The sequence below is a fragment of the Setaria italica genome, chromosome I, assembly GCF_000263155.2.
Source record: "Setaria italica strain Yugu1 chromosome I, Setaria_italica_v2.0, whole genome shotgun sequence".
NCBI classification, from domain to species: Eukaryota; Viridiplantae; Streptophyta; class Magnoliopsida; order Poales; family Poaceae; genus Setaria; species Setaria italica.
The window spans coordinates 10,208,322-10,232,207 of NC_028450.1; the positions used below are offsets into that span (position 1 = coordinate 10,208,322).

General features: G+C 47.2%; 5 protein-coding genes and 1 non-coding gene across 6 annotated transcripts; 2 read left to right on the forward strand and 4 right to left on the reverse strand.

Annotated features, from left to right (window-relative positions):
• TRNAM-CAU lies at positions 1–72 on the forward strand. The gene has a single exon. It is a non-coding gene; the product is annotated as a tRNA-Met (tRNA).
• Positions 73–498: 426 nt separating this feature from the next.
• Positions 499–2,104, reverse strand: LOC101772728 (F-box/kelch-repeat protein SKIP4). The gene is given in 3 exon segments (XM_014805874.2): positions 499–1,405; positions 1,610–2,085; positions 2,087–2,104. Coding segments are annotated over 3 exon segments (1,092 nt in total). The 3' UTR covers positions 499–807.
• A 2,999-nt stretch (positions 2,105–5,103) lies between these two features.
• LOC101773138 (RNA-binding protein NOB1) lies at positions 5,104–8,216 on the forward strand. Its single transcript, XM_012844666.2, has 5 exons — positions 5,104–5,533; positions 5,924–6,854; positions 6,970–7,138; positions 7,510–7,626; positions 7,859–8,216. Exons 1-5 carry the CDS (start codon positions 5,143–5,145, stop codon positions 8,003–8,005), a joined length of 1,755 nt encoding a protein of 584 aa, XP_012700120.1. The 5' UTR covers positions 5,104–5,142; the 3' UTR covers positions 8,006–8,216.
• A 178-nt stretch (positions 8,217–8,394) lies between these two features.
• On the reverse strand, positions 8,395–11,038 carry LOC101773546 (transcription factor LAF1). Its single transcript, XM_004952095.2, has 3 exons — positions 9,801–11,038; positions 9,379–9,508; positions 8,395–9,253 (listed from the first exon to the last, which is right to left on the reverse strand). The coding sequence occupies exons 1-3, from the start codon at positions 9,934–9,936 to the stop codon at positions 8,602–8,604; spliced, it is 918 nt and encodes a 305-aa protein (XP_004952152.1). The 5' UTR covers positions 9,937–11,038; the 3' UTR covers positions 8,395–8,601.
• A 3,121-nt stretch (positions 11,039–14,159) lies between these two features.
• LOC101773958 (60S ribosomal protein L7-3) lies at positions 14,160–16,596 on the reverse strand. Its single transcript, XM_004952096.4, has 6 exons — positions 16,442–16,596; positions 16,179–16,361; positions 15,791–15,888; positions 15,577–15,714; positions 14,800–14,902; positions 14,160–14,685 (listed from the first exon to the last, which is right to left on the reverse strand). Exons 2-6 carry the CDS (start codon positions 16,359–16,361, stop codon positions 14,470–14,472), a joined length of 738 nt encoding a protein of 245 aa, XP_004952153.1. The 5' UTR covers positions 16,442–16,596; the 3' UTR covers positions 14,160–14,469.
• A 1,388-nt stretch (positions 16,597–17,984) lies between these two features.
• Positions 17,985–19,319, reverse strand: LOC101763569 (WD repeat-containing protein RUP2). The gene has a single exon (XM_004954706.3). The coding sequence runs from the start codon at positions 19,317–19,319 to the stop codon at positions 17,985–17,987; it is 1,335 nt and encodes a 444-aa protein (XP_004954763.1).
• Positions 19,320–23,886: the final 4,567 nt, after the last annotated feature.

Here is a 23,886-nt window from a genome sequence, read left to right on the forward strand (position 1 = left end):
ATCAGAGTGGCGCAGCGGAAGCGTGGTGGGCCCATAACCCACAGGTCCCAGGATCGAAACCTGGCTCTGATAGTTTCGCTGTTCTTTTTTTAGGTTTTTTTTTTCTCTCTACAATTTTGCTTCCACTTGGCATATCCATCCACGTTTTCCCTGCCCTCAAATTCGACGGATCCTCTGCAACATACTCATGCATCGCAGTCGCAATCCAATCCACGGTTATACCAAAAACAGCATAGATGGAAATGCACATCGCCATCGCCAGTGGAAAAGAATCTACTAACAAGTGGCATCCTAAGTATGAGCACAAGCACATGCATCATGGCTCTACAGTCAACCAAATCTCAACATCCTTCAGGAGGAAAAATATTTGCTCAAGTCATCTACAGAGTAGAATCTGCTAATCACCATAAGACCGCATGAAGCCAAATCTTTATTACATACTATATACGCCCACCGGTGCTGGACTAGAGTCAAGATTTTCACCACAAACATGCATCATATCATCCGCTATAAACATGTATCAATCATCACGATAATCAGCAATAAATAGGTAGCAATCCTTTCATCTATTAACAAGTATCACAGCATGTATAGCTGATGCTCAACAAACAAGCTCAGATCTTTTTCTTACAGTCAGGAACAAAGAGCACAAACTACAAAAGAACCAAAAGAAACTGACTGTGTGGTGTCAAGCCTTATTGAATATTTGAATTCACGGTATATGTGCATGAACGATTCCTGTTACCCAAAAATATGGGCAACATGGATGGTAATCAGTGTCAGTCATATCAAGCTCATAGGCCACCTTCAGATGGTGATAACCCTGGATCTCTCGGGAGACAAGTCTTGCTCCACCAATGGACCAGTGGAAGAGGTGACCACGAACCCATCAACTCTGGCCGCTGTATCCATATCGATTGTTACTACGCTCAACCCTCTTCCAATCACGTAAATCTTCCTGCCGATAGCCACGAGCTGGCATGGGGGCCTTGTAACCTTGTCCGAGAGCCTGCCAAGCATGACCCACTCCTTGGTGTCCTTCTGCCACATCATCAGCGTCGTACCGAGCTTCTGCTCCAGCATGTACAGTGTCTCATCCACGACAACTGTTGGGCTAGAGAAACAGCGTGCTATCTCGTTCTCTGTGCCCCTCCAGGTGCGGTCCAGTGGATCGTATATGCCAGCAAAGTACATTCTGTTCCAGGCAGCCTGGTGAATGGTCACCAGCTCCTCATCCAATGCAACAAACTTGACTATGTCAGGGGTGAGCATTGGGTTCTTGTGTGCGCACCAGGAATCTGTGGCTGAGTCATAGATGTCCCATGAATTTGGTGACTTATCTGTCAAACCAAGTCCACCAGTTATGTATAGTTTCTCTGTGAGAGATGCAGACACAAAATAGCACCTGAAAATAAAGTAACAGCGCATCAGCAAGTGGTCGCCAATTTTGTATCAGATGCTGTATATACAACTTATAAAACATGAGATGCTATATATAGGTACTGAGAAGGTACATATGGATACTGCTTAAGGTAAATATGTGATGTCATATATAAATATCAATTAAAGGAAAACATGGGATGCCAATGAACATTGTCATTAGAAATACCTAGGTGTAGGCATTGGAGCTGCTGTGCTCCAGCAATTTGAGGATGCATCATAACAGTAAACTTCATCCGTAGGTTCATTTAGCCAACTACACCCACCAAGAAAAAATAGCCTCTTGTCTAAGGCCTCGATGGTCACACCTTGCCTCGCTGAGCATGGGGGTTCAATGATATGCATGACTCTCAAGGACCGACTTGAAGGATCTGGAGCCAATACATAGCATTTGATGCCTGATTCTCTACAGATTACATAGATCCAGGACTCATCCAAGTTGTTCCTCTTGCGGCAAGTGCGCCATTCTTCACTGCATAGCAGCTCTCTCCATCTCTTTGAGACACACCTGAGAACATTATGAAACCGACGAGGAACCCTTGCTAAGCAAATGAGAGCAATCTCATCAGGAAGACCATGTATAAGAGGGGTATGACCAGGAGCAGATTCCATGACTCTAATGGACAGCTTTCCAAGATGCACTATTTTGGTGGTGGTTGATCATCCTGACAGAATAAAGAGCGTTACAAGTTATGCAGTGCTAGCATAAAAAGGCAAATCAGAGTGGCATTCTGATGCGATCAATTCAGTAAGGAAAAAAATGCAATCACATCATTTAGAAAGAAGCTTACAGAAATTAACTTTTCCTAATATAGCCAACATGACATGTTAGCATGAGAAATTTCTCATCAGTTAGAAAGAAGTTCAGCTTTAAGCAGTTCAGCTCATGGACAACATGTACCATATGAGATTGTAAGTGCGATAACCAACTACTAAGAAAAATGTTTACAAAGTTCAAAGGAGAAAATGTTATTAAACAGTGAGGAAGCAGATCCAAGTAATGATACACTGCTAGAGTGGCAGGTACAAAGTATAAATGGCTAAGTGAAAATACTTCAGAATATCTCAATATTCTAAGGATTAATACCTGATAACAGGCAATGCTAGCAAAGCTCGCATGGAAATTCATTACTATTTTCTGAATATAAATATAAATGTAATTGAGCACACAGGAAAACAAGAATGCTACAAATGGATAAATGAAGTAACAATAGAGAAAACTGTAGCAACATAGTATTTTTGCAGAAAACAAACTATGACTCCCTGCTTTATTACTTTGTCAAATTATACTAAGAATTCCTTGTCAGTTTGGATCATTAGGAGAAAGGCTTTTCCAGCACAACTTCACTCAGATAAAACCAGCATGACCCAAATTAGGACAGAGAAGACGACAAACAGTGAATGAAAATGGAAAAGGTCTAACACAATTCTATAGTAAGATTGGCATTGGAAAAACAAAAGGATGCAATTACATCAATCAGACGAGACAAAAAGAGAAAAGCTTCCTTGGTGGTATTGCTGGATTTGCTCAGAAACCACATTGAGTTTGGTATAATCAGAAGGGATGCGCTCAAAAGTCACCCCCTTCAGATACCGTCCTAATAGGAGTCATCATGGCAAATAAAAAGAACAAGCATGATCCAAAACAGGGTGCAGAAGGGGATAGAAAAGGGATGCTATAATGATCACAACATTAGTAAAGTAATTACACCAATCTGGTCAATCAAAAATTATAAATCACGGGTTGGGTTCTTTGGTCATATGGCTGGACTTGCTCAGAAACCATATTCAGTTTTGGTATAATCAGATGGGGGTGCACTTAGACATCAACCCCTTCAGATACCGTCCTAACAGGAATCATCACAGCAAATATACAGACCAAGCATGACCCAGAAGTGGACACAAGATAAAACTGTGCTAGGAAGTAAAAGAAAAGGGCAATCCAATGCTATAATAATGTAGGCCTTGGTTATTAATCAGGGTTTATCAAAAAAAGGTAAATCCATGGTTGGGTTCTTTGGTGATATGCCTGAATTTGCTCAGAAACCATATTCAGTTTTGGTATAATCAGATGGGGTGCACTTAAAGTCACTCCCTTCAGATACCGTCCTAATAGGAGTCATCACAGCAATCATCCATAGACAACCTACAATAATCAAAATATTACAGAACAATCACAAGTTTCAAAGACGGAAAGGATCTTAAGGACAAACAATGATCAGATTGAAAAAATGGTTTTGCTGAGAGACTATTCAGTTTTGGATGTAAACAAGCAAGGAAAGCGAATCCAACTCACTCAGACACCATCCTTGTACAAGTCATCACAGCACACAATTGTTGTAAAAAGAAACAGCTTGTGTTCACACATACACATCATGAACCAAAAAGATGTAAACTGCTGCAAAACATTTGACCCAATCATAAAACACAAGCAGCAAAAGGAGAACACAGCTACATGGAACGACAATTCTAAGTATTCTGTTCACATATTCAATTTTGCTCAGATATCAGTCTCGGTTCTGGATGTAATCATGCAAGGAATGGCATTTCAAGAGCCACCTCGCTCAGATACCGTCCTTGTACAAGTCATCACCGCAAGCAAGGGAAAATAAAATCTGAACTTGCATAGCCACCCATGCTTAACAGCTATAAGTTGTATAATAAGTGACCAAAGGGGTGCAAAACTTTTTTAAAAAAAGGCAGGGGTAGCATTTTGCTGTTAGCTCGACTAGCGCAGCACACGCTCTTCAATTGCAGATTGCACCTGTTTGCTCAGAATCTCGTTCAGATTGGATGTAATCACTGAAGGGGCATCTTATTAAGTGCCACCTTACTCAGATACCGTCCTTGTAGATGTCATCACAGCAAACAAGTTAACGGGGAAGCATGAAACTTCCCAAGAGAACTAGTATTGTAGTTTTCATTAAATTTGCTCAGACATTTTGTCTCAGATCAGGTATAATCATGCGAGGATAGATGCCTCGCTCAGATACCGTCCTTGGTAAGTCATCACAGCAATTCCAGCGCAAAAACGACAATGAAACAAATAAATCTACACCTCACTAGTCCTAAAATCAAGCTTTCCAATGCAGTAGGGCCACTAGTTCATACTCGAAATTAGCTGGCTAATCGCGACAATGAACGAAAGAGAATACACCATCCACCGATAAGTATACGATACAATACCATTAAAATAACGAATCACACGCTGCGGCGCGCCGAATCTGAAGACAAGCAGGAGCGGGCGGGTGGGTGGATGGGACAGATTTGGGCGGGGGAGCGGCAAGAGCTACGGTGGCCTGGGAGACAGATTAGGGGATCAGGAAACCCCGGATCTGGTGAGGGGCGGCGGCGGCGGCGAAGGGATTAGGGTTTCGGCCGGCGGCCGTTGGCGGCGGCGAGAGCCGGGGCCAGATGCGGAGGCGAGGAGGGGAATGGGCTGCGAGGGGGCGCTCTTCTTTATTGCTGGTGAGGACGATGTGATTATTCACCAGTAGTCCCTTTAACTCCATGATATTCTAATCAGGCCCGGTTGTTGTGACTGTCCTGCCTTGCAGTGCGGAGATTATCGAATTAAATGTCAAGTTGAGTACTGAAAGGTAAAACTGCAATATATATTTAGCGAGCCTCATCCCGCGGGAATACTAAACCACAAAACCAAAGGGGGCGAAAGAGAAAAGTGAGCCCCAAACCCTAGACCCCATGGAAGCGTGGCCGCCTCTCGCCCCCGCCGCCACCCCCACTGCCGCGGCCGCGGCCTCCGACGATGCAGCGATCCCTCCGCCCGCTCCCGCCGCCTGGGCGTGGGGGGCCGCAGCGACGGCTCAGAGGAAGGCCGTGACGGAGGAGTCGGCGGCGCAGGCGGTGAGCCGGCTCGTGGCTAGCTGCGCCAACTCCAGCGGCGTGGCCGTGGCCGTGGTGGACGCCAACGCCGTCATCGCCGGCGGCTCTGCTCTCTCTACGACCGCCGGGCGCCTGGTCACCGTGCCGGAGGTGCTCGAGGAGGTCCGTGACGCGGCCGCGCGGCGGCGCCTGGGGCTCCTCCCTGTCCCCGTCGAGACCGTTGAGCCTCCGCCGGAGTTCGTCAAGAAAGGTCACAAATTTTTGCCCATATGCCTGTTAGCTCTTTGTAGATACAAAAAAAAATCTGAGTTATATCTGATATCTCCCCTAAGCTTTGTGCTCGTGGTCGTTAATTTGCATTTTGATTGCTGAAATAGCATGCTTGTTGAACCGCTAGTTGCGTTTCAGGTTATGTGTTGTCTGATTCCTGACGGACTGAAACCTTTCCAGCTTTGGCATATCATCCTTTCTTGCTGATGTTGTTATTGTTTGCTTTCTTACTGCAATGTCTTTAGCTTTGCCAAACTAGAAATCACATTGATATAGTTATTAGTCTTCTATTACAAATTGTCCTGATCTGAGCACTGTGTAATTGTGTATCCATATGGGAAGCTAACTTATGTATCCTTATTGCCTGCAGTTACAAAATTTGCCAGGGAGACAGGTGACATCCAAACACTTTCAGATGTTGATATCAAGATTATTGCTTTGGCTTACATGTTAGAAGCCGAGATACATGGGACTAGCCATTTGCGGGAGCACCCTCCTCCTCTGCGTGAGGTGAATGTCAGAAAGCTGTCAGAAGCTCCACTGCCTGGTTGGGGCTCTAACGTGCCAAACTTGAAAGAGTGGGAAGAGTTGGATCAGATGTCTGAAGCAGGTGGAGATATCAATTCTCGGATACTTCCACTGAAGGATCTTGAGAATCAAGATATTCCCATGAGTGAGACCAACGTTGTTTGTGAGGCACAAGAGGGCGCAGGACACCAGCCTAACAAAGATGCATGCACTGCTTGGGAAGATGATGAAAATAATGAAGGTTGGACACCTGCTGTTAGCCGCAGCACACACAGAAGATATCTGCGGAGGAAGGCAAGGCGTGACGCCCTTAAGGAATCTGGACAAAGTCTTGAGACAAGCTCTGTTGCTCCATCAATTGATGCTGATAAAGTCCTCTCTGAAAATGGTGGAGTTGAGCATGATTCGACTCCAACAGATGGCCCTTCTTCTGTCCCTGAGAAAATCAATTCAAGTACCGATGGATTAGAACATCAAGTAGAGAATGAACTTGAAATTGCTGGAGAACATTTGCATTCTGATCAAGCCAATGATGATGAAACTGATGCATGCACTAAAGAATTGGATAACCTGGACATAAAAAGCGAGGCTGAGGGAGGTGATGATGCGTATTCTGTGGATGATGAGAGCAGTGAGCAGAGTTGGGCTCTGAGGTCTTTATCTGAATCTAGTGTAGCATGTGTTACTAGTGACTATGCCATGCAAAATGTCATCCTGCAAATTGGCCTTCGTCTCTTGGCACCAGGTGGCATGCAAATACGCCAGATGCATAGGTATGTGAACTTAACATTCTCAGACCTGTTTGGCTACACCAGATCTATTCAAATCCATATCCATTTTATATTGTTTTAGGTCTCTTAAACATGTATTTGGATTTTTATGTAACAGGTGGGTTTTGAGGTGTCATGCTTGCTATAAGGTGACCCAAGAGGTTGGCAAAATATTTTGTCCAAAGTGTGGCAACGGGGGAACCTTGCGGAAAGTGTCAGTAACAGTTGGTGAAAATGGGATCACTATGGCCTCACGACGCCCACGCGTCACACTTCGAGGCACAAAGGTGAGTGTAGCTACACAACTTTGCTGCTTTTCTTTCATGTGGCCTAGATGTGTGTTCCTAAATCTTGAAGTGTTGGGTGGTCAATTACTTGCCAGTTTACATACGTTTTTGTGGGAATTCTTTTCATGCTTCTAATTGTCAATGACGTTCAGTAGTGCAGTAGTGAAGAATAGTTTCCTTCAATTAGGTTTGAAGGATAGTTGGAAATCTACTGTGATATTAATAGGCAGACACATCTTGCAGTATGATGCCTTCCTAAGCTCTACATTTCTTGCAGTATGGTGTCTTCCATGCATGCTCTTTCCATGTGTCAACCTGACCATTTGAAAAAGTCTTTTCCTGCTATTAACAGTTTGCCTCCTCTCTTGCAGTTTTCACTCCCAATGCCCCAAGGTGGAAGAGATGCCATAACTAAGAACCCCATTCTACGAGAAGACCAACTTCCTCAGAAGGTTCTTCATCCTAAATCAAAGAAGTCCAGCAAGCTGGTCAGTACCCTAGCATTCTTAACGTAAATGAAAAGCATATTTCAATCACAGTAGGATACTGGACATACTTGCGGTGCTTAATTTAATGAACACAATTAAGTTTCCTATGCTACTGTGGGGTCTTTCTAGTACTTGTATATTATATATCATAGTTGTGAAGTTGTGGGTGCATGACTTCTCCCCTTTGGTCTTTGTTACAAGTACTTCAAATGACACTCGCTGGTTGTTGTAGGAGGACGATTTCTTGGGCGTCGATGACATATTTTCGCACAGTGGTGACAAGAAGGCACCGCTGAAACCTCCTGTTAGGAAGGCCCTTTCGATGTTCAGTGGGAAAAGAAATCCAAACGACAACCACTTTTCACGCAAGAAGCACTGAGATGAAGCTTTCATCTGCCTTTTTGTTCGTTTTCATCTACCTACGATACCTTAGTCCCATTATATGAGTTGAAGCAGAGTATGTGATCCAGACTTACTTTTTCGTGGTTGTGAGAAAGCATGTAAGCTATGCAGTTTTTGCGACATCTATGTAAGGTTCTTATGCTACTACTGCACATTTTTCAGCTGGAATGAGTTGGTTCACTTGAGCACAGGAGATGTCTCTGGGAAGCATTAATCTACGGTTATTTCCATCGGGCTTATACAATATTTATGTCTGTTAACTAAAACATATGAGTCAAAATAAGTACCTGCAGAACTTTTGGGAAGTAGTAATTGAATAATGACTTCTTTACACTGGAAAGTTCTATCATATAAGCATTTTTACACTTGCACAAACAGATTGATACGCATTTTTATTGTAGAAAAGAAACCAAAGAATTATGTCCAGCCTAGGGTGTGCTCTCTACATCACAATTAATTTCTGACAAAAGAAGAAGAATCAAATCGAACAAGTATACCGCGGCATTTCATGCTTACACATGCACGACACAAAACACTGTTCACATTGCACCTCCCACCAACACCATCAGTTCATCAGAAGAGCAGATCATCGTTCGTCGAGCTGAACCCGCCGTAGATGTCCCCCATGTTGAGCAGATCGAAGTACCCGCTGCCTGCAATTCCGGTGGCCGCGCCATGGCCGGCGGCGGCAGCGCCGATCTGGTGGTCCTGGTGCAGCGGCAGCGCACCGTAGCTGCCGCTCATCCGGTCCCCGAAGGCGCCGCCGTGCGACGGCGTCACGTTGCCGGAGCTCGCCGTGGAGGCGGGCCAGTGCGCGGACACGGAGTAACTCTCCGGCGCCGGCGCCGGCGCCGGCACCCCCCAGTCGGAGAAGACGAAGTTCTTGGGCTGCTGCTGGGCCTGGTGATCGAAAGGCTGCTGGGCCGTCAGCAGAGGCGCAGGGGCTGAGAGGCCATGGCTGCCGCCGCCATTGCTGCTGATGTTGGTGGCGTCCTGGTCGTGCGACGTGGTGGTGCTGCCGCCGCTGCTGTTCTTGACGTGGTGATGATGGGGCATGGACATGGACATGGCTGGCTCGGTGGTGCTCATGGAGGTGAGCTCGGGTGGGCTCTTGGGGTTGGAGCCGCCCTGGGCCTGCATCACCCTCTTCTTCAGGTACGAGTTCCAGTAGTTCTTCACCTCGTTGTCGGTCCTCCCGGGTAGATGCATCGCAATCTGAGACCACCTGAGATCCCAATTCATCAGCGACATGTACATGCTTGGTATAACTGTGAATTGTTGTTGTTTTCTTTTTAAAACTAAATCTTTTTTTCCTTAGAAAAGAAAAACATTAGCTCTGAAGAGAATTACTTGTTGCCCAGTTTGGCCTGAAGGTTGATGACGACGTCTTCCTCCTCCTGAGAGAACATTCCACGCTTCAATCCGGGCCGCAAGTAGTTGATCCAACGCAAGCGGCAGCTCTTGCCGTTTCTCTGAAGACCTTTGAGGAACCAAATCCAAATTGCATTCCAAAAAGATAAAGGAAAGTCAGAAACAATGCAGTTGATGAAATTATGAATTGCTCAGCTCTTCGGCTGTTCCTAGTCAAACGAAAGGTTTTCCAAATGAAACATAGCCGAATTTGAACCAATTTTTCATGGTGCTGCGGGAAGACCTACATGCTGATTGCAGACGAGACTAGAATTCAGCTCAGCAGCAAGCTGCTCTGAATGCATGAGCATGAATGCTGCAATGTGCATGGAAGGATAGGAGAAATCAGAGCATCTTCTCACCAGCCTTTGCAGGGACAGCACTCCAGCAGCCAAGGCCATGCTTGAGGATGTAGTCCCTCAGCCTCTGGTCCTCCTCAGGTGACCACAGCCCCTTCCTGTAGTTCATCTTGGGCTTCTCGCAGGACCGGCACCCCATCGCCGCCACCGTCGCCGTCGTCTTCCTTCTTCAGGCTTGTTCTTGTGCCTCTTGTGTCTCTGAAGATGAGCTGTTGCAGTAGTAGCAGTCCCTCGGCACCATGTGCCCCTTGTGATTTAAAGGGCTGTCACATTTTGCTTCTCGGTTTAGTTTAATTGAGGGGAATTGAGTAGGTGGCGGCCTGCACATGCTCGAGATTATGAGGGGGGAGCTTGGTCAGAGGATGTCACCTCTATCTCGCCATTACACAAGGAAGATTCTCAGAGTACCTCGCTAAAACTTTGGCTTCGTTCTAATCATCTAATGATGATATGAAATATAAATGCTTGCTGGCACTAGGATCACATATTGTTTTGTTACAGCATTCAGCAATAAAATACTGCTGTCACTGGTGCCAATATCGGTCACTCGGTGTGGAGTTATCTGAGTTTTACTTACTGGCACAGCAGTTCAGATACAGTATTTTCACTTTCAGAGACTGTAACTAAAAGTCCTAGTTTCAGATGTAGTGATCAGGTAATAACTCCATTTTTTTAGTAAAGAGCACCGTTATCCAATAATCAGCGTGATGAAGGTCAGACTGTCTCCACCAATGATGAGTGGAGAGCATTGACATGAGCTGTTCTTGCAATGAACGGACACTTGGATTGGCAATGACAGGACCCGACTGACTAATCCATCCCTCTTCTGATGGCAATCATTGGGAGGCATCTGTCTAGAGAAGGCCAAGGATGAACCGGAGCCATGGCCACAAGAAACGACAGCCTAGTTGGGATCCAGAAGGATTTGCGTTGCAAGGATCAAGATGGTGAAATGCACTGCACCTTGGGTATATGCATAAACAATGACCTCTGAAAGAACATACCAGCAATGATGGGAAGCTTGGATGCCAATCGCAGCGCTGTTTTCACCCAATGTCAGAACAATTGAGTTGGCAGAATAGCTTGTTCAGAGATCCTAATCAGGTCGGTTTACGCGTTTTTGTGTGTTCATAATTTCATATAGTGCATAAACCCGTGTCCTCTTCCTCTTGGTGATACATCGATCTGTTTCAAGAACTTGGCTTGAGTACTGGTACGTGATGATGTGATGCTCAATTCCAGGATAACTAATGGCTTCAGTCTGACAACTTAAACATAATGAATTCTTGATGTTCTTGTCCTTTCCTGGCAGTAGTTGTTTTGGAATCTAAGTGCAGGCACTACTTTTCTCTTTCCTTTTTAAGTTCCTCACTTAGGAAAAAGAAAAGACCACCTCTATAACGACAGATGAACCGATGCCAACTCTGCTACATGATGAAGTTCAACCACAATTACCCGTAAATCTTTAGATTGGGAGGTTTTGTATGTTCTTACACTGCTGACATTTATGGTCCATAATTCCTATAGGATTTTCTACTGCAAGAATAACATAAATTATTTGAATCCTCTGAAGGTTGACCAAGTTGAATCAAATGAGATCACTCCAATAGTCTCCTTTCCTACTGTAAATTATTCAGAAACATTATAGATCGGGCCACATTGCCACCACTAGACCGGTACAGTAAACTTCAACAAGTGTATATACCTGGCAACTACACTTCCTCTGAAAAACTGAAATCAAAAGGAGCCAACATGCACTCAAGCTCGCGCAGCACGCGAACCGAAAACAAAGAGGCATGATCCAGTGCGTAGCTATAGTTTGCCCCCACAAGAGAGGGAGACATATATTAGCAGAATTTGTTATCCCCTTGGAAAGAAATTAGAGGTAGCTAATAATATGCCATGAGTGAGGGTCCTATCATGCTTGATATCTCTGTCCTATTTTAATAAGCAACCATGTCCTACGAGAGAGGACAATTCCATGTGATCTCAACTCAAGGGGTGTCCTAATCCCCTATTCTTCTCTGCCTCAGCACCAAACACGGCGATTCGCTTACGAGAACAATCAAAACAATTCTTTCTCAACATTAGCCGACAGCTATAAACTAGTAGGAGCTATGCAAAACTATATTTGTTGGCAAATTGACTTGGGCACAGCTGCATGTGGACAAACACCTAATTGTCATACAAATTCACATCTTGCGCTATAAAATTATGAGCAACTGCTTAAACTATCTGCGTTGCTCTGAATGGAGGGATGATAAAAGGAATCTTTTGTCTGAATGGGAGCCCTCTGAAGTCTGAACTCCACAACCCAGTAAACAACTTCCTGAGCAGCAGGACTTTTTGTTCTTCTTGTCACATCCATCCATCTAGAACGTAAAGTAAATACGAGAAACGATTTAATTAAAAGCTCACCGACGATTAAAAGAACACGGAAACGATGGTGATGTGCAAAATATGCTGGGGACTAAACAATGCCACTAGGAACATGCACTAGGGCTCATCTGTACTTGCAATGATGGGATGCAAGTCAATGCTTCCTTGCTTAAGAATTATAATCCACAGAGGGACAGGTGAGATGGGGGGATTGTATACGCAGGTCCAGCTCATACGAGGACATACGCGCCGAATAATCAAGGGCGGCCTCACTGCAAATTGTCAGTATATCTTTGCAGAATTAAGTAGGGGGGTGCTGAGAAAACTATGTCATCTTGCTTGTATCATGATGGTATTGTGCTTGTATCATGAAGAACAAGTGACACTTTAATGACAGTTTGGGTTTGTGATGTTGGTTTGTTCGTCAAAAAGAAAACATGCTTAATTGTAGGGGTGAAAATGGTAAGGATAATTTCTGCATCCAATCCGATTCAGATCCGTATTTTGCTGATACGGGGAAGATGTTTTTGATATCCATGCGGATATGGATAATCCGAATCCGATTGTGTGTGGATGCGGAGTAGGGTATGGTTTTAGTGGAATCCGATGGATATGAATTATCTGATAATTGAACGAATTGGGAACTTGTAATAATTTTTATTCGATGTCAAGCGTGATGTGTCGGTGTCAATAGTTAAGGTCACCTTTGATACGATTTGTGAACCATGTCATGATTTGTGAATAAAGACAAATATTTTTCATATTATGTTCCTACTTGTTTTAGGAATTATTGACCACCATAAAAACTAAACGTGAGCATGTATTATCCGACTATTTTAATCTACGTCCGCTCCGACACTCCGACACTGATCCGACTCTACACCAATTCCGACATCCGAGAAAATCCGCATCCGTAAACGCATCCATGTAATATCCACTCCGCTCCGCATCCGATAAAAAAGAATGGATGAGGATATGAAAAAGGTATTATCCACTCCGATCCGATCCGCTTTCATCCCTACTTAATTACTTATGCATGCTCTTTGCCCTATGTATTAGACTATTAGTAAAAAAATCCTGGATCCTCTGAAAAAGGGGGGAAATCACGCAAAACTTCATGGAGAACTGAAAAATAGGAAATTGTTGCCATTGACCCTGTGGTTTTGTTCATCTAATGATGGATCATAGTAGCTAGGAAATAGCATATCGAGATTGCCTCGGTGATTATGCCTTTTTAAGAATGTCATGTTTCTGGTCTCAGAAAAAAAGGAACCCCTGGCATAGTGGCATGTTTATACCATGTATGTGGAGCTGTCCTGCAAAGAAAAGCTTATCCAAGTGTGCGCAGGTGCATTATCCTAGCATGCCTGCCAGTGCCAGGGGCGGTGCCCAAAGCCCAAAGTGGAGGAGATGAGGCCATCCATGTATGAGCAGGCTCATTGCTCACAAGTTCTCAAGCCAGTGTGAAGCCAAAAATGCAGATCGCATAATGCTACTTGTTATATATATCCGAGAGAAAAAAAAGGGGGAGATATCATAACTATTATTCAGTAGCCACACGAGTGCTCCGATTGTGCGTCAGCCATGACGAACGAGTTTACATCTTTTGGAATCAAACCAATTGGCCATGACAGAACAGAGGCCTCTTACTGCAACTACGCGGCCTTTTGCACCAGTGATAACTTGAGAGATCATTTGTAAGCGGTGGATGTAGATTCATGTGGTGGAGTCAGTCGATTTCGCCAAGAAACCATCTCTAAATACATTGACCTTTCAGTGACAGACTGACAGTGCAAGTTCCGATGCAATTATACGCTGATGTACATTGCTAACACCGTCTGTTCAGTTCCTGTTCAAACTTGTCCAACAGAAATTTTGCTTGCCCACAGTTTGGCCAAAGATTTACATGAAATTCCAAAGCTGTAACCACACCAATCAAAAAAAATCTTGGTGAACTGCGTGGGCAAATTTACACAAACCAACTAGTACCAATGGCTGATATTAGAAACTGGGCACGAAAGGCAAATCAGTTCTGCTGCTTAACATCATGACGACTGACTTGGATCCTGGATCAGAGTGAATCGAAAAGCACAACACACACAGCAATGGCAACATGAGTGGATAAACACAAATATCTCCAGATGCATAAACAGTACAGATTTCCTACTGGAAGTCTCGCTGTGAAAGAGCCAAGTTCAACATTCTGTTTGGAATGTCAAAGTTGCATATCTGTCATTACCCAACATGACTCCCTAGAGTAAAACAACTTCTCAGACCTAGACGATAGAAGAGCCTAGTTCATCCTCTTGATGAGCTCATTGATGTAGTTCTCACGGTTACCAGCATCACCACCCTCAACATAGTGGTTCCTCTTCTTCTTCAGGCCACCCAGAGGTGCCTTCAGCTTGAATGGCCATAGGAAGTTGTTGGCCTCCTTGAAGTGTGGGCCAACGGTCATGATCTCATGGACAAGATCCTCAATGCAGATGATGTTGTGGTTCCCAAGGCCCTGACAGGCAGGAAGCAGAGAAAAATTACTTATATTCTAATTGAAACGCATGTATCATCAGAATCAGCATAGGCAACCCATATATCTTCAGAATCAGCATGGGCTATGGCTAACCTCCTCAATGACATTGTTGTTGCTCAGAGGAATCCTCTGCTTGTTCAGCTTCCCATAGCCCCTCTTGTAGATCAACTCCCTTACACTCTTCAGGTTTGGGTACCTGAAAATAATAATAATATATGTTTCAGGCTACATAGAATAGCAGCATAAAAAATAAAAATCATTGAGACCTAAAATACAGAGGAGCTGAAACAACACTTTATGACAACTGGTATCTAATATTATTCTTGCCCCTGGTCACTCAGCTTTATGATCAAGCCGTTAAAGAATATGAACTAGATTTGGCACAACTGGGCTGAGCCACGTCACATTATGAGTAATCAATCTAACTCGGTACAAGTGTACAAACATCATGTCAATATGCCAGTAGCAAGGTAAGTAGTCCGCTAAAGGAGTTGTGACTAAACAAATAGACAATCATGTTTACCAATCCGAACCACTAACTGGATAAATAAGGACAAGAATAATGGCAGCTTTCTCTAGAAGCAGAAGATTCACAAAGACCTCAAATCTTTCTACTGAACTCATGATATCACAACACCATGGTACATACAACACAACCAGTTAAAGAAACCAGGCAGTTTTCACATCATAGTCATTAAGTGTGCCACAGCCACTCTAGCAGTTATTTCTGATGTATGGTGTGAAGGATTGCGACAGTTCCTTTTCTGCATCTTTGAAATGCACCACATTCCTACACATATATAGCTTGACGTGGCTAAATTTGAAAAAAGAATACACTCAGTCATGGAAGCCAAACAGATTTGAACTTACCCATACGCAACATATGGCTCCACCCTGCGCAGCATGTTAATGGTGGCCTTGTTAACCTTGAGGAAAACACCATTGAAGATCTGCCTCAAACGCAGGAGCTGCAAGATCTTGCGGGTCTTGGGGTGCATGGCATTGATACTACAGTCGCCAGAAATTAGCATTTTAGCACGGCAAGCGAATCAAGCGACTAATATGAGATGAGACAGCGCCATACCCACGGATGCGGATCACAAACAGAAGCTTGGCCTCAGGGCTCACATAGAACCCACCCTTCAACCGGGCCTCACGCTTGAGCTGCACAAGCTCCTTCTCCTGCACACAAAGCGCAAGTCCATCAGGACAGATTCCCCACAAGTTCCTAATTCAGTAAACAAAGTCCAATTGATAACTGGTCTAAAAATCGGCAGCCTTATCTCATTCAAGAAACAGCAATTCATTACTAGATCACAGCACTGCTAATCAACAAGGTATTCAGTATCCACCAAATCGTTTCCAAAACTAAATGGCGCACCGTCGGATCAAATCAGTCGCAAGAAACCAGAGGGCGCGTAGCGCAGAAACGAAGGGACCCGGACACGAGACGGGGAAGGGGGGTCGCTCACCTGCGCGTCGTACTCCTGCGCGTACTGCTTGGCGCGCGCGAAGATGGTCTTGCGGCTCTCGAGCGCCTTCTTCCTGTCCGCGAGCGCCTTCTCCTTCTTGTCCGCCGCCCACTGCTCCTCGCGCTTGCGCTTCCGCAGCACCGACTCCGGCACCACCGCCGCCTTCGCCTCCGCCGCCGACATCTGCGCAGAACAACAACACGCCGCCTCAGGTCCGCGCGCGCGCTCTAGGGCTTGGGATGGCGCAGGCGCAGTAAGCTTACCTCCGATGACCTGCGCGTGGGGGAAGAGGAAGAGTGGAGAGGCCGCCGCCGAGGTGGGAGAGAGGGAAGAAGTGGCGCCGGGGATTGCGAGCCTTAGGGTTTCGAGTTTGGGCCTTGTCTGATGCAGCTGGCTGTGAGGAGGTTAGAAGATTGGGCCTGCGACTGGAACGGCGATTGGGTTGGGCCTTTTAGTTATTGAGGCCTGTGTGAATGAGAAGTTGGCCATATTCATTTTCGAAATGCCCTCATAATTCTGAATTTCGTTGCAAAATCAGGTATCGGCCATCCCAACTTTATTTTTATCCCTCAGCTGTTTTAAGAGTGGTTTCGCATGATGTGACACTAGATCCCACATGCCTGATGGTGGATCCCATATACCAGGTGGCTTTTTTCCTCCTCTCTCTTCCTCCTTCCCCCTATATCGAGCTCACAGATGGAGGAGTCATGCACCTTGGGCTTAGACAGCTCTGGCGCGACGCTGTCGGCGCTTGTCGGCGCCGCGTGTTCCCCGTCCGCACTCCACCCCACCCACCCTTGACCACCGGCCGCCATGTACCACCTTCATCGCTAGCTCCTCTAGGCAGGCACAAACGTTGGCCTCCCTCGCGGACGCCTGCGTCACGTCCGACCTCGTGGCCTTCCTCCGCTTCGACTCCAACACGGTTCCCCAGACCCTGAAGCATATCTCCAAGCTCGCTGCCTTGCCCGAGGCATCGGCCTCCGCGTCCGTGCTTTCCGAGCCTCGCTGTCGGCGCGGCTACCATGCCGGGCTCCGTTGCGTCCCCCGAAACCTGCACGGTGATATCGGAACACTATCAAGAGAGGTTAAGGAGGAAGAAAGGCACCTGCATTGCCTGCATGTTGGACCCACCGTCAAACGTGTGTGACCTAACGCCATGTCATGCGAAACCACTCTCAAAATAGCTGAGGGGAAAAAATAAACAGATTTTAAAGGGATGACCAACACCTGGTTTTGCACATGAGGGACGATACTTAGACTACGATGATAGACGAGGGGTCAAAAGGACCTTTTCCTTTCAAAAAAGAAGTTGGACGTACTACTCAGTTGGGCCGTGTCCATTTGAAGTTCGAGACTTCTTGTTTGTGTAGAACCTCGCTCGGTACAAGGCATGTGCAATTAACAACAGAGCGAAAATGCCTGATGAATGATGAGACCGTGCAATGCAAGTGCAAGCGTACAACACATTACAGCAGGCATATAAACAATCGAGTCATCATGGATTTTTATTATTCATTAAAAAATAGATCAGTACACCGTCAGGGATTCGTGCATCATCACCTCAGAAAATCAAAAAAGAAAAAGAATCATCTTCAACATCATCAATCTCTCTTCTGTCCTCCTCCCTTTTCTCCCCTCAATTTCAGTCTAACATGTACTTACCGTCGTTGCTTAATTCTTCTGTTCGTTGTCTGAAGAAAAGGAAAAACAAATAATAAAAAAGAGGGGAAAAAACAAGCAATAGAGGTGCACAGCAATGAAAGCGGTCGATGCTTAGCATTCTTCTCCGTCGGCTCAAAGCACTCAGAGGAGAAGAGAAGCATTATCATCGCCGTCGCCCGCTGCCCTCCGCCGGTGGCACGTGAACATCTTGAGCACGCCGTCCGACCCGCCGGCGACCAGCGCGCCGCCGCCGTCGTGGTCGCTGCCCTGTCGCCACGCCACCGCGCTGACGAACCCACCAGCAGCAGCAGCAGCTTCGCCAACAGAAGAGGGAGAGGTGCTGGTGGTGGTGACTGGGCTGTGGGCCCCACCAACAACGAAAGGGTGTACCCAGATGGGCTTGGCCCACCGGAGGTCGTAGACGAAGACGTGGTTGGACTCGGAGCCGCTGGCCACGAGGCCCGCCGCGCGCCACACCCCCATCCCCACGAAGCTCCGCGCGCTCGCGTGGCCGCTGTACGACCGCACCTCCCGCGCCGCCGCCGCGGCGGCGGCGCTCTCCCACTCCCACAGCCGGTGGGTCCCGTCCGCCGCCGACGTCACCACCCGCCGCGCCGGCGCCGCCCCGGCCCACCGCACGTACGTCACCGCGCGCCCGTGCCCGTCCATCCACGCCACGGCGCCGCGGCCCAGCGCGCGGACGTCGTACACCACGGCGCGCCGGTCCGCCGACCCCACGGCCAGCTGCGGCGCGCCCGACGGGTCGAACTCCACGCACAGCACGGCGCCGCCGGCGCGCGCGGTGGCCCAGCCCGCCGACGGGGCGCGCGGGTCCCACACGTGCGCCGTCCGGTCGTCCGACCCGGACGCCGCCATGGCCGCGCCGGGGGCGTAGTCCAGCGACCACACGCGCCGCCCCGCGTGCTCGTCGCGCTCCCACGCCGCCACGCCGCGCTCCACGTCGTACTCCGTCACCACGCCGTCGTAGTCGCCGCACCCCACCACCGGCGGCGACGGCGCGCCGCACGGGCGCCACCGCACGCTGCTCAGCTTCGCCGGCACGCAGATGCACGACGCGGGGACGCCGGTGACGCTGCCGCCGCCGCCGCTATCCACATCCGCCAGCAGGGAGGCCACGTCGTACATCCGGATCCTCCGGGCGATGCCGCCGGTGGCGAGGAGGCAGCCGGTGGGGTCGAAGTCGACGCTGCCGATGGCGTCCGACGCCCCCGGAAGGGCGGTGGACGGCACGGTGGCCGCCAGCCGGAACTCCCATTCGCACCGCGGAGGCGACAGCTCGCCGTTGTCGTCCTTGTCGTCCCTGTCGGCGGCGGCGGCTGCAGCAGGGGGAAGAGTAATAATGCCAGCGGCCTGGCTGGCTCCGGCGGCTTGCTCTTGCTGCTGCAACTGCAAGGTCGTCGTTTCTTGGTGCTGTGCGGCGGCGCGGGAAGAGGCCGGAGAAGAGGGGTTGCTCATGGACTAGAGCTCCTCATAGGCGAGCATTGCAGCTGGATTGTTGTGTATATCTAGCTACCAGCTCTGCTTCCTCTTCATCATGCTGTGTCGTCTGTGCTACTACAATCTTAGCTGAACAATGCATGAGAAAGTTTGGTTTTTTCTTGGTTTTGGTTTGGTACCTCTTGTTAGTTTTGGGGGCTGGACCGGGGCTAATCTTTGCTTTAATTACTTGAAGTACTAGCTCCCTACCCAAACGGCCCAGCCTAGAGAGAGAGGGAGGGAGGGAGATGAGCATCGACAGCAGAGAGGTAGAGAGAGAGAGAGATGGGAAGAGAGATGTGTGGTGCAGTGGGCAGCCACAGGAGCTAGCCGGCCAATGGGAGGACACGGAGAGGTTTTGGGAGGTTGGATGGTTTCTGTGGTTGGAGCTGTGGTCATGTCGTGGCTGCAATTGCAAATAGTGGCGGCAAACCAATGCAAGTGGAGAGGAAGAGATACAGCTAGCCTTGCCGTACGTGGCTGTTTAGTTAGTTAGGTTAGCCAGCAGCTGGAAGAATTAAGAAGTCGTGTGCTCCGATTAATTCGGATCATTAATATTGTCTACTGGTTTATTTTGTTTAGAGATTTTTACAATTTTTTTACATATATGTTTGTGGTATTGGATTGATGATCCTTTAAAAGGTCTGTCAGTGATAGGTAGGTCGTCGAGTATATGTATTTTCTTTAATATGAAAAGAAAAGGCAAACATGTGGAATAAAAGAAGAAGCAGGTGCAAACTGCATGACTTAATTCTGTCAACATTGACATTTAGCTGATTACGAGAGCAAATTCTGATTCTTTTTTATTCTTTTTGTTCTTTTTTATTCAATTATTCAAAAAAGGAGATCATTTTAAGGGGTTAAATAGACTCCATGCACGAAGGTTCTTTTAAGAAAAAAAACAAAAGTAACTTATGTGCATGTCTCATGAATAATCTTGTTGTGCAAATTAATGAAGATAATTAATATGTTATTTCTATGTACAAGATAGCCGCACGTATATAGGGCATAAGTATGGTTAAGTTACGTTTAGATATGAGATCCGAATGCGTCCAAGTGTTTTGGGTGGTGACACTCGCCCTGTTCGCTTCAGCTTATTCAGCCGGCTTATCAGTCACCAAACAGTATTTTTCTCTCACAACAAATCAGTCGTTTCAGCTTTCCAGCCGGCTTATAAGCTGAAGCGAACAGGCCCACTAACACTGTCGACGTACGGCAGCTAAGTGGGCGTGTATGGACTTTTTTTTTTTGAAACGACGGTGTGTATGGACTTGGACTAGATCCATTTTCTGTGAGCTGATCCATGCATGCAACATGAACTCGGAGTAACTCATATTGATATTGTATCACAACATGCATGGCTGAGCTTGATCCTCGATGCCACAGACGACGTAACTAATAAGCTTGCATGCAATTGATGTCAGAGTGGATAAGAAGAGATAGGGTGAGAGAGAGGAAGTGGACCTGTGGGGCATGCAGTGGCCCACACACACTGACACTTGGAGGAGAAAAGGCTGTGCAGTGCAAGATTCGATGAGAAGGGGACTCGGATCAGATGCCGTTGCAACGTCGAATCGATGCAGCAGGCCACGCCATCCAGTTATCGATGGATTTAACAAGCTGTTTGTATCTTTGTTACGTGAAATCTTCGATAAAAATTAAACATAAGCTAATTATAAAGTTTAGTTTGCATCGGTTGGTTTTGTAATTAATCTATATTTAATACTCCTAATTAGTGAACCAAATAGACTATTGAAGGGTTCACCTGCAATGCAACCGGATTAGACAGAGAATGAATGAATGAATCAGGAGAGGAGGAGAGAAAATGGTGGTCAGTGGTGTGGTTACGTGTGCTCACGTACGCCGCTCGTGCATGCACCCCGCCCAATTGCAGATCTCCATCCAGGCATCCACCACATCGATGATCCCCTCTGCCCCCTCGACTCTGTGGCCGTCCCTTATTTTGCTCCATCTGCAGCTTATGATTTATTTATTTTTTTTAAAAAAAAATCTGCAGCTTATGATTAAAAAAAAAACTCTGTGGCATTATCGAGTCGATGTCATCCACACCAAATAAGTCATTAATCAATGATGAATGGGGAAATAAAGCAATGCAACGGTCCCGTTCTTTTCTCCGGGGATATTTCTTTTCCAAACTCGTGCTGATTTGGACACTCTCGCTCAATGACCTTTCACCAAATACAATACAAAAGTTTCTTTCTTTTTCTGGTCCTCTTGCTTGCTCCTAGCTACATATAACAACTAACGTTAATATGTTAGTTGTGGTGAAAAATGTTAATTAGCCGTGGTACATATTAACAGTTGGCACAATTGGGCACATACTATTTACATGCACAAGAGATGCAGCCAGCAAACAGTTGAGAATAACAGGAGAGACGACGCAGACTACACACTGGTACCTGCCGGGTCATTCTTCTCTTTTGCTGCTGCGCACGTGCCACAAGGTGGACCACACATTCATTCATCCTCACCTCAGAAGGATCGAATTAACGGCCGCAGCTGTCAGCTGGATCGCCAGCACCTTATTACCTGCAGCAACCTAATGGTACATATACTGCATGCACTAAAGTTTTTGTTTGTCGATTCCATTAATCTCATTCCTCTGTTTAACCACATGGTACACCAACGTGATCGAGACACGAAAAAGATGTGTCCCTTGATAAAAACTTAATTTGCAGTAGATATATAAATAAATGCAATTAAATAAATGATTTAGATTGAAAACAAGCGGGCCGGCGAATCAGTGGGAGTGAAAACTTAACGATCTGATTAAGCTGAAATTGACCGACGACAAGAGATGAGCTGCGGCGGCGGTCGGTCGTACTCCGGCCGGATTGGCACGTACGTCGTCAGTTCATCATGCATGACTTGGACCTGCTGGGGCGTTGGTAGTATCAAAAAAAAAAACATTTTCAAAGTGTACTCGTAGTGGAGTAATTTAATCAATAGACACAGTACTAGCTCTTCACCAGCATCCAGCTAGCAGCTGCATGCAGAGCTAGCTGTGCCGGGCCGGCCGGTCAGTCCTGATGCTCCGTCACCTGCACGCGTACGTGGATGGTCTCGCGCCACGTACGCTCGAATGAACATTCCCACCTCGCCGTCGCCGGTCGCCGTCGTCGGGCGGAGCTAGCTAGGCTATTTATAAGCAGTACTCCGTACGTATAACCTCCCAAGCAAGTTGCCCGCCGTCGGCGCTCGTAAGTCCACTGCCGCGGTGTTCTCAGCTCAGACCTCAGGATATATGGTACCCCCTTCGTTCCAATTTTTTTTTCCTACGGCTGTACTTAGCATATATTTCATTAAGAGGAAAGCAAATTACAGACACAGATGTTCATGCAGCCAAACAAGGTTTGACCAACACAAGGGCACAAAGGAGTGAAAGGACTAAAAACAAAGAAACGTACAACCAAACTTATAGCAGGCAAGCGACCAAAGCGACAACCACAACAAACCGACAACAGAAGAAGCACGAAGGGGGAGGACACTCCCACCCCCGCCACCCTAACAGGCTACCCTAAGAGCAGAACCTGCAAAAGAGATACACTGTCATCAAAGATGCCTAAGGAGAGGAAGCTCGAAGCATAAAACGATGGCGAAAACATCCACTGAACAGCACGACCACGGCGACAAAGCATCCGCCAGAGCAGAAGAGCAGTGGCAAAGCATCCATCCGGACCAACCAGCGGTGGCACAAAATCCACCCGATCAACACAGCATCAGTGGTAACAAAGCATCCACCCAAACAACATCATGGCGGCAAAGCATCCGCCCAAGCACACAGTGGTAAAGCATCCACCTCAACGAAGAACAGTGGCAAAGCATCCACCCAACGATCACAACCTGAGCGGCGAAGCATCCGTCAGAGGAAGCACCAACAGCACGACAGTGTCAACCAAGGCGACGATGAACAATTCAAAGTAAAGGCAGGCACAAAAGAAAAAATTATGTTGGAGAGTTGATGACGACCACTACCACGACAACTGCAAACTGCATGAACTTCCGAGACGACGCCACTGTCGCCGCCATCGCCCGACCTACACGGTCAGGGTTTACACCCAGGAAGCTTGTTGGTATAGGATGGGGGGAGGCAGAAGAATGACGCCTCCAAGGAGGTAAACGGCACTCGAGGGCGTTGCCGTCATATGCTCGCGAGCAAGCAAAGGCTTTCGCCTTTCACCCACCCCCGAGCACGCCGTCAACCTTCCAGAGCCACCGCCACGCACCAAAGAGGGCAATCAGTGGGGCGCAGGTCAATGACCAGCACGGTACACCATCCACCATGGTGGACTCGTCTTCCCCAAAATCCGGCAACAGCGAAGACCCACAGCGGTGGCAGCTGCTGAGACCACCGCGGCAAGTTTGGGACGCTACCACCGAGGCCCCTTCACGTGGATCTGGGCACGGCAACGACTGGCAGCCCCTGCCCTCGGCCGAACCGTCGGTCCTTCGTCGACATGGTCGCGGCAGCACCGGTGGCCAGCCGGGCAAACCGACGGTGGGGGGCCGCACGGGACAACGGTGC

What these genes read in the sequence shown, in the direction of transcription:
- LOC101773138 (XM_012844666.2), top strand. Translation starts at nt 5,143, where the DNA reads ATGGAAGCGTGGCCGCCTCTCGCCCCCGCCGCCACCCCCACTGCCGCG. An exon ending in CAAATACGCCAGATGCATAG is followed by an intron (nt 6,855 to 6,969) that starts GTATGTGAACTT and finishes TTTATGTAACAG; the next exon opens with GTGGGTTTTGAGGTGTCATG. An exon ending in CAAAGAAGTCCAGCAAGCTG is followed by an intron (nt 7,627 to 7,858) that starts GTCAGTACCCTA and finishes TGGTTGTTGTAG; the next exon opens with GAGGACGATTTCTTGGGCGT.
- LOC101773546 (XM_004952095.2), bottom strand. Translation starts at nt 9,936, where the DNA reads ATGGGGTGCCGGTCCTGCGAGAAGCCCAAGATGAACTACAGGAAGGGG. An exon ending in TGCTGTCCCTGCAAAGGCTG is followed by an intron (nt 9,509 to 9,800) that starts GTGAGAAGATGC and finishes GGTTCCTCAAAG; the next exon opens with GTCTTCAGAGAAACGGCAAG. An exon ending in CAGGCCAAACTGGGCAACAA is followed by an intron (nt 9,254 to 9,378) that starts GTAATTCTCTTC and finishes TTGGGATCTCAG; the next exon opens with GTGGTCTCAGATTGCGATGC.
- LOC101773958 (XM_004952096.4), bottom strand. Translation starts at nt 16,361, where the DNA reads ATGTCGGCGGCGGAGGCGAAGGCGGCGGTGGTGCCGGAGTCGGTGCTG. An exon ending in CGCAGGAGTACGACGCGCAG is followed by an intron (nt 15,889 to 16,178) that starts GTGAGCGACCCC and finishes CTTTGTGTGCAG; the next exon opens with GAGAAGGAGCTTGTGCAGCT. An exon ending in ACAACAATGTCATTGAGGAG is followed by an intron (nt 14,686 to 14,799) that starts GTTAGCCATAGC and finishes CCTGCCTGTCAG; the next exon opens with GGCCTTGGGAACCACAACAT.
- LOC101763569 (XM_004954706.3), bottom strand. Translation starts at nt 19,319, where the DNA reads ATGAGCAACCCCTCTTCTCCGGCCTCTTCCCGCGCCGCCGCACAGCAC.